This window comes from Bombyx mandarina, chromosome 10, assembly GCF_030267445.1.
Source record: "Bombyx mandarina strain Sakado chromosome 10, ASM3026744v2".
Lineage (NCBI taxonomy): Eukaryota > Metazoa > Arthropoda > Insecta > Lepidoptera > Bombycidae > Bombyx > Bombyx mandarina.
This window is the reverse complement of record NC_143217.1, coordinates 13,382,790-13,395,178: the sequence shown is the minus strand read 5'-3', so window position 1 is coordinate 13,395,178 and position 12,389 is coordinate 13,382,790. Positions and strand designations below refer to the sequence as shown.

General features: G+C 37.7%; 2 protein-coding genes across 2 annotated transcripts in view; one reads left to right on the top strand and one right to left on the bottom strand.

Moving 5' to 3' along the window:
• Nucleotides 1–1,850: 1,850 nt before the first annotated feature.
• On the bottom strand, nucleotides 1,851–11,453 carry LOC114246786 (uncharacterized). The gene is made up of 6 exons (XM_028179476.2): nucleotides 11,021–11,453; nucleotides 10,822–10,947; nucleotides 8,159–8,200; nucleotides 6,535–6,602; nucleotides 5,879–6,082; nucleotides 1,851–5,263 (listed from the first exon to the last, which is right to left on the bottom strand). The coding sequence occupies exons 1-6, from the start codon at nucleotides 11,346–11,348 to the stop codon at nucleotides 5,150–5,152; spliced, it is 882 nt and encodes a 293-aa protein (XP_028035277.2). The 5' UTR covers nucleotides 11,349–11,453; the 3' UTR covers nucleotides 1,851–5,149.
• Nucleotides 11,454–11,824: 371 nt separating this feature from the next.
• Vps13D (vacuolar protein sorting 13D) overlaps nucleotides 11,825–12,389 on the top strand; it is a 43,133-nt gene continuing 42,568 nt past the window's right edge. Inside the window, 2 exon segments of the mRNA XM_089730656.1 lie at nucleotides 11,825–11,983; nucleotides 12,079–12,237. Of these exon segments, the coding sequence (XP_089586782.1) occupies nucleotides 12,141–12,237 (97 nt within the window). The 5' untranslated portion in view covers nucleotides 11,825–11,983; nucleotides 12,079–12,140.

Below are 12,389 nucleotides of genomic sequence, written 5' to 3'. Positions count from 1 at the left end.
TGCAACAAAGCTGCTGTCATCTAAATAGATTAGTGCTAAAATAGACTATACGTTTCCCACGGATGGCAGCATCAAAGACTTCATTTCTTCATTTTTAGAAATGACTAGTGTCAGAAATCGGCTGTTTCTTCAACGATGCTGTGAACTTTTTTTTGTGTAGTTAGGTACTTCTAGTTACATTTGAATTTGACAAAAGTGATGTATTTAGTTATTCTTTAGTAATATTGCGGTATATTTAATTATCTAGTCAACTATTTTAAACGTAAAGACAGACCAATTTTCTATATGAATGCCCATTACAGGTGTTTAATTATGTAAAATTTAAACGCAACATTTGCCGATAATCCTGTGTTGTGGCGCTTTATACAATTTAGGTGATTATTAGACCATTAACTTCAACGGCTTTTATATATACTATAATAAACTATTCAGCGTTCTTAATTACGTGACCAGTCTGTAAGTAGTTGTACTAGGTTCAGATCTAATGTATAAAGACAATCCATATAGTACCATAGATCTATCTGGGCGTAGCTCGAATAACCTCTTATGCTATCAGCGAAAAGGTAGAAAAAAAAGTGCTCCCCGTATGGAATGTACCGTTAGTAAGGAAACCTTATCCGATACCGAGAAAGATACAAATAAATAAATGCAATTAATTATACGTTAGTTTAAAGAAAATCTTTTAAATAAGCGTCCTTAATAGTTTGACCACTGACGCGTGCCCACGATGCTGCTTCATGCTCTGACAACACAAATTGAAGTGTCATTCAAGGCTGGTTCTGTCGGATCACTGGTACTTTTTGTTTCATTCGGTACTATTTTCATAATACATTTATAGCATAATAAATATTTATTTGTTTAAATAGATAAAGGTCAGAATAAAGTTTTTCTTAAGTTTACAGGAAAATAAATCGCTTTATGGTTAAAATAATTTAATAACTTAAATCTGTACTGTAGTGTATTGGAGGCGTCATAAATCAATCGTTTCAAAAGAGCTGGAATTTGTGTTAACTTTAACAAAAAGAAAAAAGGAAACGCGTTTACGAATTGTGAAATTATTATTGAATTACTACTTTTGAAACTTTGTCAATTTTTCTTCAAAAAAGTGTTGCCATAATAAAAATTCGCTTTCGGTAAACGTGCAACGACAACAAACATAGCAATAAGACGTCTTGATAAGGCTGTACGAACTCTTGATTTTGTTAATGCAATTTGTATCTAAATAAAAGGATGCTTTTTAAATACGCATATCCGTAACAAGTGAGATTATTTATTAAACGATAAATAATACTTAAAATTGCTTTTTATTTATGCTCTGTCCCATTTATTTGTTTTTTTTTTGAAACTCCATCCACTGTGCGTTTCCAGAGATATTTTTTGCCACTTACCATCCGGGTTTGGAATGAGTTCCCCTCCACGGTGCTGTGACATGTCCTTCTTCAAATGAGGGTTATGGAGAGTATTAAACGGTAGGCAGCGGCTTGGCTTTGCCCCTGAAGTCCACGAAAGACGGTAACCACTCACCATCTGGTGAGCCGTATGCCCGCCTATCTACACGGCAATTTAAAAAAAAACTGCAAGCAACGGAACGCTTGCTGCAGCAGTACCCTACTTCCGGAGACTTGAGTTTGTAGAGCTGTAGTGCACCGCCGCGAATGAGCAAAGAAACTAAGTGTTCCAGCGGCGTGCAGCTTGTACCAGGTCTCATCAGGTAGCTCGGTGAGACCGCTGCGTGCTTGTTGCTAGTCCGGCCGATGTCCAAGCCGACGGACTTCAGACTAATGGAAGCCGCAAACATAGAAGCGACACATTCATTCGCCCAGAGACCGGAATAATAATAAAACACCAAAGAAACTTAAATTGTGCTTACAATTTTATTACCTAAAATATTAATCACATTGTTTATTATTTTCACACGAGCACATCACATTAATCACGTTCACAACATTCATTACTTGTAATAACCGAATTCGTCAGTTGTCATTATTTTTATTAATTAACCAATAAAGACGATAAACAGTTTATACTGTGGTTATTTTTAATTACATACTGTTTTTCACATGTACTATCTACATGACACAATAGAGTCAAGGCTTGAAGTCTAACGGAATAAGAAGGAATTATTAATAAAGTTATACGTTAAACGTTATACACACTTACTTAAATAATTTATTATTACATTTGCCTTTGTAATACAAACTTTTTTTTAAAATTTAACAAACAAATAAAATACACATTACTATTCAGACTGTAAATTGAGACTAGGTATTTTTAGAGGAAGTTTGGGGGGAGAATTTGATTAACAGTACAGATTTGCAGCAAAGGAATAGAAGGGCAGCAGAGGGTGAAATAGCGTTTTTTATATTAATTGCACACGAAACTTTTCTTATTCATTTAAAATCAATCTTCAATGAGCGAACTAACTCATTTATGGGGGTTTTTATTTTTATGTTCAATATCTAATTGCATTCAGTACAAAAAATTATACATTAAGTGTCTACATAAAACGTTGATAATTTTCTTTTTAAATTGCAGGATGTAGAAAGGATATGACGTAATAATATTAAATCTCAAAATACACGGAAAGCAATACTTATAATTTTCCAAACTCTATTGTCACACAAACATTTCGCTACTGTCGGTAGTCTAGCCGCCGCCGCGGGTCATTGACTCCGAGCGTCAGCTGAACTTCGGGAAGTAATTTCACTCTGTGATTTGGTTTATTTAACGTCTCGATGTCAGCGCTCCAGGGGACTGTTCTAATTATTACTCAGTATGCATTATTGAACGAGTACCTCGATTTCACAGACAATAAATTAAACTTAGTGTAACACACATTATTAGTGATGTGCTTAAAAACTTTTGTACGAAACAATTATTGACATATATTATATTTATATTATTATAAAAAAAATATAAAATGTAAATTAATAAAACATAAAGAATAAAAATCCAAAACCTTGTACATATTGGTGTGGAATTTGAAGGAATCCCATACCGAACAGTGCAGGGTTGAGTGACTTTTTTTTTAAATAATTATAATTTTACTAAAACAGCCTTATATTTTAATTAATTTAATGATATTCAATTATCTCATTTGATTATTTCGAAAATTATTATAGGAACACAACAGACCATTAAATTAAACATTAGCTAGCTTATAAATTAACAAGCATCACTTGAAAATGACCTTAGTTGTTTACTCTGTGACACTCGTCTGCCACCTACCAGCGGACAGTTAGTGTTGAACTACAAATATATATAACAGTTTTACTTCGCTACTTTAATAACTGCGTTATGTCCGTCTGTACACAAGGCTGGATGTAGCTCATCCTGAGCTGCAAGTCGCGTGCAGCCCAAGTGAGTTATTCACTTCTCCGAGTTATTAGCTCTACATTCAGTATAACATCATGACGAAGATTAAAAACACATTGCTCTAAATCAAATACTATTTTTACATACTGCATAAAATACATTACGAAAAAAAAAAGTATAAATAATGAGAATTTAAAAATTATAAAAATTGGCTAGTTCTAAGGTGTGCCAACAGAAATATACCTAATCAAAGACAATTGACGTATTATCACCAAGTGTACTATTTACAAAAGTCTACGTCGAAGAAATAATAATTTGTCTACTAAAACATATCGAAGGCTTTTTCTTTTTGAAAACTCCATATTTCGATAAATACAGAACAACTGGTTCATCTTGTATAAATTATGTTAGTAAATAAAATGCGTTTAGGCAAGTTACAGGTTTCTTCTAAATTACATACGCTGCAATATTATTCAGTTTCATAAATTAACTAAGATTTAAAAAAAAAACATAAATCGCAGTAAATTGTTATCAATCTTTTGTATAACTGATTTATTAGCACTGTGTTTGTTATTATAAAAGTCGATAGATTTACCTACCATATAGGTATAAGACGTACTGATATTGAATTATTATATACATTAGACGTGCGGTGGGAAACGTAGGACCGGGAGTTTGATCTATTGTCCTACTACTGCTATACTATTGTTTTCGGGTTGCACGATGTTATTATTTCATCGCGGACATCATCCGTGAGCACGTATTGAGTTAATTTCTCGAGGAAATGTTGGTACTTGCGGGACTTTAGCCCACTGGCGCTTCAAATATATTTGGTACTCTACCAATGACCCTTTTCCTTATACAATTTTATAAAATAAAAACACCACAATTCTTTACAAATCATTAAAGCAATAAATTATATACATAGGTTGTAGAAAGTGATGGCCATAATTGACTAGCGTTGTCTCTGTCGCCGCACCGCTCCCTCTAGCGCAGACCTCATGAAACAATCAGGGAGATAATGTCTCACGGCTCATTGATACACGAGCCTCAGGGACATGTCAGTCACGCCGCCCATTTTTACAAATAACGAGACCTGCCCTCGAGTTCGTCAAAGGATACGTCACTCTAGGCAAACACAACTCTTAGAAAAAAAGAAGAATTAGAACGAGACAGAAGAGTAGCGCTCATGTAGAAGAAATAATGGGCTCAAATCACAACTTCCGCTAGAGACAAACACGTTGTTATGGATTCAGAAACTAGCGTCTCATTACCAGACTTGGCAGTTCGGTTACACAACTGACAAGAAATTACACGCTACTTAGAGAATAATGGCCAGGACCGTGGACTTTTGAAATCAAATATAAGCGACGCCTAACTTTCTCGCTACGAAGAAAACGGGCAAGTCACGCGGCTCGGCCCAGTGACCACACGCGGACCGCGGCGATATAGTTGCGGTTAGTGACGGCTGCAGCCAGAGGGAAGTGGTTTTCCTGGAGGAGGGAGACATTACCCGAAAGGAGTCCTTACAGTCTGCCTGAGATTTTTATTTACAAAACGTTTTATTAATATTATTACTTTTTTAATTATTATTTGATAATAATCTGAAATCAAATATAAGTAAAGATACTACTCAATGCAGTGAAAATTATTTTTTCATTTCGATCGTCATCTTGTAGAACTAAATTGTTAGTAACAACAAGGGTGCGGTGTGTGGGCTGCACTGTGGCGTCGTCACCGAGGGGTCTCGCACGCGACCCGTACTAGTTAACTGAAGAGGGGCCAGCTAGGAGTTTGTCGAAGTTACAATTGGTCTATTGTTTTCTTGCTTCGCCTAAGTTTTAAGTTCGGTCGAGGTCGCCTTGGGCTCTGGCTTCTTCTCATCGTCCTTGAAGAGCAGCGGCGTCATGCCGAGGAAGCAGCCGAGAGTTATGCCGAGAACTCTGCCCTGTATCGGGAATGTGTTTACATTTTAGTTGTTTCTATTGATTTTTATAGAGAGGAAGCTTTTTTTAAATATTTAAATTTGACCGTTAAATATTACTACAGGCGTCCCTCGTAATACGATTAATTCCTACCGTTCTATATAGAAACCGTGGTATACGCAACCACGTCTAAAAGTGGTAAGGTGTAAAACTTTATAATATGTACATAGTAATTGCGTTTAATTATGTTTTTGCAATCGATGCTGACTTTACTCCGCAATATGTACGACCTAAAATTTCAGTTTTTCTACGAGTGTTTTCGTTCAAATTTTTGCTTATTGATATTTTCAGACATTACCTAACTAAATTTAAAGTCCAAAATTATATTTAGCGTAAATGCCCAAAGTAATTTTTTTATCGCATACCGCATATTGAAATTATTATGCACTTACAAACTTTCCAAAATGTTAAAAACAAACCGAGCGAGGAATTATCAATTTACTGTCCCTTCTCAAAATGAAATGAAAATGAAATGAAAATTCAAATTTCCAATGCAGATTCGATGTTTGGGATCGTGTTATATATTTTATATGCGGGACGCTTGTACTACTACTACTACTACTACTGTCCATAGTTACCACGTTGGCGAAGCGCCTGCTGATGGGCATGTCGAGCTGGACGGGCGACAGCGCGGGCGCGCCCAGCCCGATCATGGCGGCGCCGCGCTCCACGTAGTAGGACGAGCCGATGCCGATGACGTCGCTGAACGTGTTGCCCAGCGCCGCCGCCGCCATCGTCGACAGCGTTATGTAGGCGCTCATGCTGCTCTCGATGCTGTCTCCCTGCGTTGGGAATAAGCTCGACGTCACTTCGCTCCATAGAGACCCAGTGAGTGCGTCACGCGGTTACTTGTTTTACAGAAAATTAGACAGTCTAAGTGAGCTGAATACGAAGAACTGGGTCCTCCGGCCTCCAGGAGCTGCTGATGCCTCTGTGACTACTTTTCCTCCAATTACTGCAGCAAAGTCATCACTGGTTGCAGAATGGGATAATCGATTTTACTATACAACTAAGGCATAGTCCTGAAGGTAACCGGTGATATTCACACTGTGTAGCGTACTCTTACTACACTAACCATGAGAAGGTATTGTTTTGTGTGCTTAATGGAAAATCTACTTGCTTTTCAAGTCTATTGTATCGATAATTGTTTTAATGTTAGCTGCCAAATATACCATGTTTTGAGCCATATGAATGAATGAACGAATGAAATGAACCATATTTGATTGTTACTCACAGCAATTATCATGATGAAGTTGTCCAAAAAACCAAACCCAATGAACGGTATAGAGTTTGCTAAGCTCACTGAAACACAACGACAATTATAATTATTTCAAAATTATATTATTTAATATTCACTACATTTTAATGCTTATTGCAGTGTTTTTTTCTTAATAAACAAAAATCCTAAGTGAAACTCTGTACTGGTTAGCAATAAGTAGGTCCAAGGTACATCTGGACCCTGTGTGGTCACTAAGAACTAAACTATTTAAGTAAACGAACAAGTCTGAATAACAGTTAGTCGTCGTGGCCTAACCGATAAGACGTCCGTTGCATTCGTATCTAGCGATGCACCGGTGTTCGAATCCCGCAGGCGGGTACCAATTTTTCTAATCAAATCCGTACTTAATCCGTAACAAATTTTCACGGTGCAGGAATAACACATCGTGTAATAAAAGTCAAACCTGCAAAAGTATAATTGGCGTAATTATTGGCGGTAGGATGTCATGTGAGTCCCACCACCTTGCCTATTTCTGCCGTGAAGCAGTAATGCGTTTCGGTTTGAAGGGTGAGGCAGCCGTCGTACTGTTACAACTGAGACCTTAGAACTCATATCTCAAGATGAGTGGCGGCATTTACGTTGTAGTTGTCTATGGGCTTCGGTAACCACTTAAAACCAGGAGGGCCGTGAGCTCCTTTGTATAAAATAACCACGTATAAACAATAAAGAAAGTGAATTAGCAAGCTGATTTCTGTACGAAGTGCGGGACAAACGTATTACTAATTTAATTAAGACTCCGACATCAGGACTTTTTTTTTTTTTATGATTGAAGGATTACTGGTGGCCCGGAGGCCTTTCCAGTTTCACCAGGACAGGTGGGCGAGCAAAGGCTCAGCCAGGAGGGGTGGGATTTGCTAACAGCTACCCGAGCGCCTCCGAAGGAGACCTAACAGCTCAAGAGTAGCTGCTTCGCGAATGAATCTACTACCGGATCGGAATCGCGACCCGCTGAGAAGATCCGGCGAGAAACTCAGCGAGCTGATTCATGGGTTAGGTTGCACGGCGAACTCTTTGTCGAGTTCGACGAGTACGGTTACCGAGGTCCCTAAGCCTGCTCCTAGTGTTAGAGCTAAAGGCGTCTAATGCAAAGGTTATTGGATCTGATGGATCCGTAAGGACGTAGACATCAGGACTCAGACAAGAGGACGGTATTCACTTCACGGTACCTACAGGCTTCGATAACCACTTAACACCATGTGAACCGTAACGTCTGCGCGTCTACTATACATAAAAAGGTGCACTCCCATGTACATGAAACTAAAAATAATTTAGCAAACGGGAAATTATAAATTCAAGAGATAAAAATTAATGATAAAAAGTCACGATAAGAAAAATCTTGGTAAGACCATTAGATAATAGTTCAAACAGTCAGACATGCAACATTATTCGCTTGATTTCAGTGATAATGAGTTTTTTGTTTCCTCGGGCTGGCTGATGGACATGTGTTTGGGTTATGTCATAGACGGGTGCACTGGTGAACACACCTTATGTAAAGTACTTATGTATATGGAACCATATGGCGTTAAAAACCCAAAACGTCTCGCTTTGTATATTGATCTAGTTAATAAAGTTTACTTACAGTGGAACAGTTCCTTGGTCGTCGGCTTTGGTACTGTGGCAGCTGAAAGAAACAAGATGATAATTTTATAACATGACGTGTTTTCGTTCGACTTTTTACGAAGGAGTAGGATTTTAAGACAGTTGTTTGTCTACCAATTTTAGCTGAAAGTAATGTTTGCAGACCCATGGGAACCCTATTATTCTAGTTAGTTACTGGTGGTAACTGGTAGGTCTTTTTTATTGTATTGATGAGTTGACGATAATACGACCCACCTGGTGCTAAGTGGTCACCGGAGCATACATCACTATGCATGCTGCCATTCACTCTGGGACATAAGGTCTATATCGCAATTTTTATAGTGTAACGGCTGTCCAACCCTTCTAACTGTTACGCCTTACTGTGTCACGGCAGAAATTAACAGGGTGACGTACGAGTTCATGAAACAATCCTACCACTAGTAAATTGTAAGTCTGACTATTTTACAATGAAATGGCAATTCAATAAAGAGAATCCTACAAACGGTCAAGTTTGCGCAGTTAAGTGGTTGCAAAATTAGAGTACATTCTGATAGAAAAAAGCGGTCCTGCGGATACTGAAGAGCAAAATCCATCTCTAAAGTTTCATCCACGAATATCGTCAAGCATTACTAATGGTATGTCATTTTATCATAGAAGATTTATCGGTCTCAACCAATAAACTCGTGACAAACGAAAGAGCACGCGAAGTATAACCGAGGTCAACCCGTTAGCGATTCCATTTTAATAGACAACTGAGAGCTGTAGTTGGTGCAATCATTGGCTATGGGCTATACGCATACACTAAACATCTGTCAGAATAGCTATTGTAGTGCCTGTATGGAGGCAAACGAGACCACTGCTCACATGCTCGTGCTGCATTGCTAGATATCAGGCCTCGAAGCTAGCTCTTTCATGCAGCTGGCTAACGAGCTAGAGGAGCTAGGGTGGTGCTCACAAGATCCGTCGTCACCCATGAAAATAGGGACACCAGAGAATTGTCCGTAAACTGTATTGCGTGGAGTCTGTAGATGTTGGGAACTGACCAATAACAAGGAATATTTTTAGGATCCTATCCACCAAACGACTCCTCTTACGCTGTCGGGGTCAGGAACCGAGTAGTGTAGGATTCCCGCACACAACACCACAACAAAACTCGTGGCGACACCCCTAGGACGCCTGATCGAAGGAAGAGCAGTAACTAAAGCTGAAGTCACTATTCCTGTTTTTATACCTTCTAGGGTCTTTCCCATATCAGTCATCTAAACCTCTGCTTTCATTATGAGTACTCATACTGAGAAATACGGTTCTCGTGCTGTTAAACATGCTCCTTCATTACTGTCAGATGTTTTAAAAATATCTCTTTAAATTCCTTTATGAGGAGCATCTGGCGATGATGATCATGTTCGATCTTGTGGCGGGCACGCTCCTCTCTATTCTGGTACATCTGTTTCACCAATCGATTAGTCTGATCGTCTTAGCGGTGCTCTTCCTGGCACCGGGTCTGCTTCTCTTGGCTTTCTTTTTGAGTTTGCGAACCAGTTCCTGCTATCGTACTGCACCTGCTGCTCTTGGTGGCATGCCAGTTCTTGTAAATGCGCAATTAAGGCGGCAAGGTTAGGAGCTATCATGGTTGGAGAAACACAGAATGTAACCACGATTGTTTCCATTGTCGCTGATGAGTTCTTGCAGTTCCCCGGTCTGTGATTTGTAGGTTCCCTTAAACCACCTTTGGTCTAACTCTTGCAGCCGCTAACCTCTGGTAAGAATTTTTTCTACTTGATTCTTCAGTAAGACAGGCATTATTTATCACACATATCTGTCACTGATTCACAATAAATCGGAACTCCGAGCTGGTCCTCAGGGTAAATAAATAGAACCTTCTTTGTTGTCTATGTTACGGTTTTTTAGTTGTCTCTCGATACATTTGAAGCTACTTAAACATTCTTGAATGTTTGAGTTATTCCAATATCTGTTTTTGCTGTGTTATGAGAGATAGTGTTATTTGTACAGGCATAATACTATGAAGTACAATGGTTTACAGACAACAAATTTATTCAGCAATCTATCTATAAGAGGCAACAGCATCAGTTTATTCCTCAACACAATCATCGTAGGTAAGAACTTATGAAAGCATGTGCAGATAACAATGTTGCAGTTAAATGGATTCAGCATCTACACAGGTTATAAAGGTGATACAACACAATTTGGAAAGAGCTAAGTGATTACAATAATTCAAGGGAAGACATATCAAGAGTCAAACACTCTCCAATATAATTAAAGTAAAAAATGGTATTTAGTGTACTGATTGATCAGTCTAATGGGTTATTTAAACAAATATTCTTTACTCTAAATTGTAGGTTTCATACACATTCTTTTTTACAGAGACATCATAGTGGCAGTTTAGACAGTTAAATCAATCCTGTTAGAATGTGATTAAGTTCTAGAATATCAGGCAACATACCTTGATACCATAAGCCACCTACAACATGAAGGGACTGATCTGTTTCTTAAAGCAGAAATGGCAAAAGTGAGAATTTCTTCCTACATGCATAATAGGTACTTGGTCAACATCATCATATCATGATGATGAGTCCTACATTTCAACAATGTTGCCAATCCATCTGGTTATGTACTAAATTTTCACACAATTGAAGAGTTTCTTACCATATTTCTTCTTTAGCCAGTCTTCAGGTACCGGGCAGTAAGAACCCGTGGGATCGACATCACCTAGTGTGGGAACTTTACTTGGTCGACCTAGTTTTGACCTCCATCTCTGGGCGGCTAGTGTTTCTAGAAAGATTTAGATCCCATTCATAAAATAACTAAATTATGTCGTCTCAATGACAGGTTCACGACGCAATACCTTCGAATTCTTCTTTGACTCGGTTTGATTCATATTCTTGAAGTGCACTTAACAACATCTTCCTTTCTTCATCAATCAAATGTAATACCAGTTCTCTTGCGTAGGCTTTTGTCAATGGCCCGGACAGCTGTGCAGGCTCTTCAAAATCCTTAGAAGTAGGACCAAGCCCCAAGTTACGAATATGTATTCCAGTAGGAACAAGTAACTTCCTATTTGTACGTACGGAAAAAGCACTTTGCCTTACTTGTTGTTTGGGAATATAACAACTATAACTGGAACATATAGTAAATGGTCTACAAATTTTCCAAAACCCCCACATATTTTTCATTTTACTTAATCGTGCACTTGACCATTACAAAACAACAAATAGGTAGATACGGTAGGTATAAAACTCAACTTTGGAAATTAGCACAGGATGACAATGACAGGTTCCTTTCGAGTCCTTTTTCATTTATTTCATTCGTCTACTGGAAGAGCAAATGGAACGAAGCTCATAAAGCTTTTATAAAAAATTCGTCTATTGTTTGAAAAGTATAAAGGAAAGATAATGAAGTTGATTTTGAAACGAAAAAGAAATGGAATTATATGAATTAATTTTAAAAAACTAACTACGGAATGAAATTAACTATCTATCAATTAAAATGTGGATTTTTTTGAATTCAATGGATGATTTGGAGGAATCCCCAAGTTTTTGTTTTTGTTTTGTACATAGATAACAGATACATAACTCTTAGAGCCAAGTTTTGTGGCATGTCAAGTGTCAAGACATTCCATCAATTAATGTTACGATGTGTTATGTCATTTATGTCACACACTGACACAGAAATTCTTGAAGTTCTTGAACGATTGATGTTATTCAACCGCAACATTTGTGATTATATTAAAGAAATAAACGAATATTCGAATTGTACACTCTTAATGAGCAAGGCAACTGCACAATATTTACCCTAAACACAGCATAAAGTACGAATTTCTTATAATAATTATATATATGGGTGCTAAAGGTCATCTGATCGTAATGTTGATGTCATAGTTTTGATGAGATTACATGTTTTTAGATAATTCTGAATCGCGGACACCTGTGCGATAATAGTAAACAAAGTAGAAACCAACATGCACGATGTTGGAAGGTCTAGTTGCTTGGGTCTTGAACAATTATCTTGGGAAATACGTGGAGAACTTGAATACAGACCAATTGAGTATCGCTCTACTTTCTGGTAAGTTTCCAATTGATGTCACAGATTTATTTATGTAAACAAGTATCACACTAAGTGCATGAATTACCTTGTGCATTATGCTTATTCTTGGTTCTTAATTTTTTGGAATAAAATACGAACATTTAAGTAGTAATCAAACTGCAAATGTAAAT

Bases quoted from the DNA above. Each gene is read 5' to 3' on its own strand.
- LOC114246786 (XM_028179476.2), bottom strand. From the start codon at position 11,348: ATGAAAAATATGTGGGGGTTTTGGAAAATTTGTAGACCATTTACTATA. The intron at 8,201-10,821 runs GTAAGAAACTCT...TGTTTCTTTCAG, and splicing joins CTGGCTAAAGAAGAAATATG to CTGCCACAGTACCAAAGCCG. The intron at 6,083-6,534 runs GTGAGTAACAAT...TTCCCAACGCAG, and splicing joins ACTTCATCATGATAATTGCT to GGAGACAGCATCGAGAGCAG.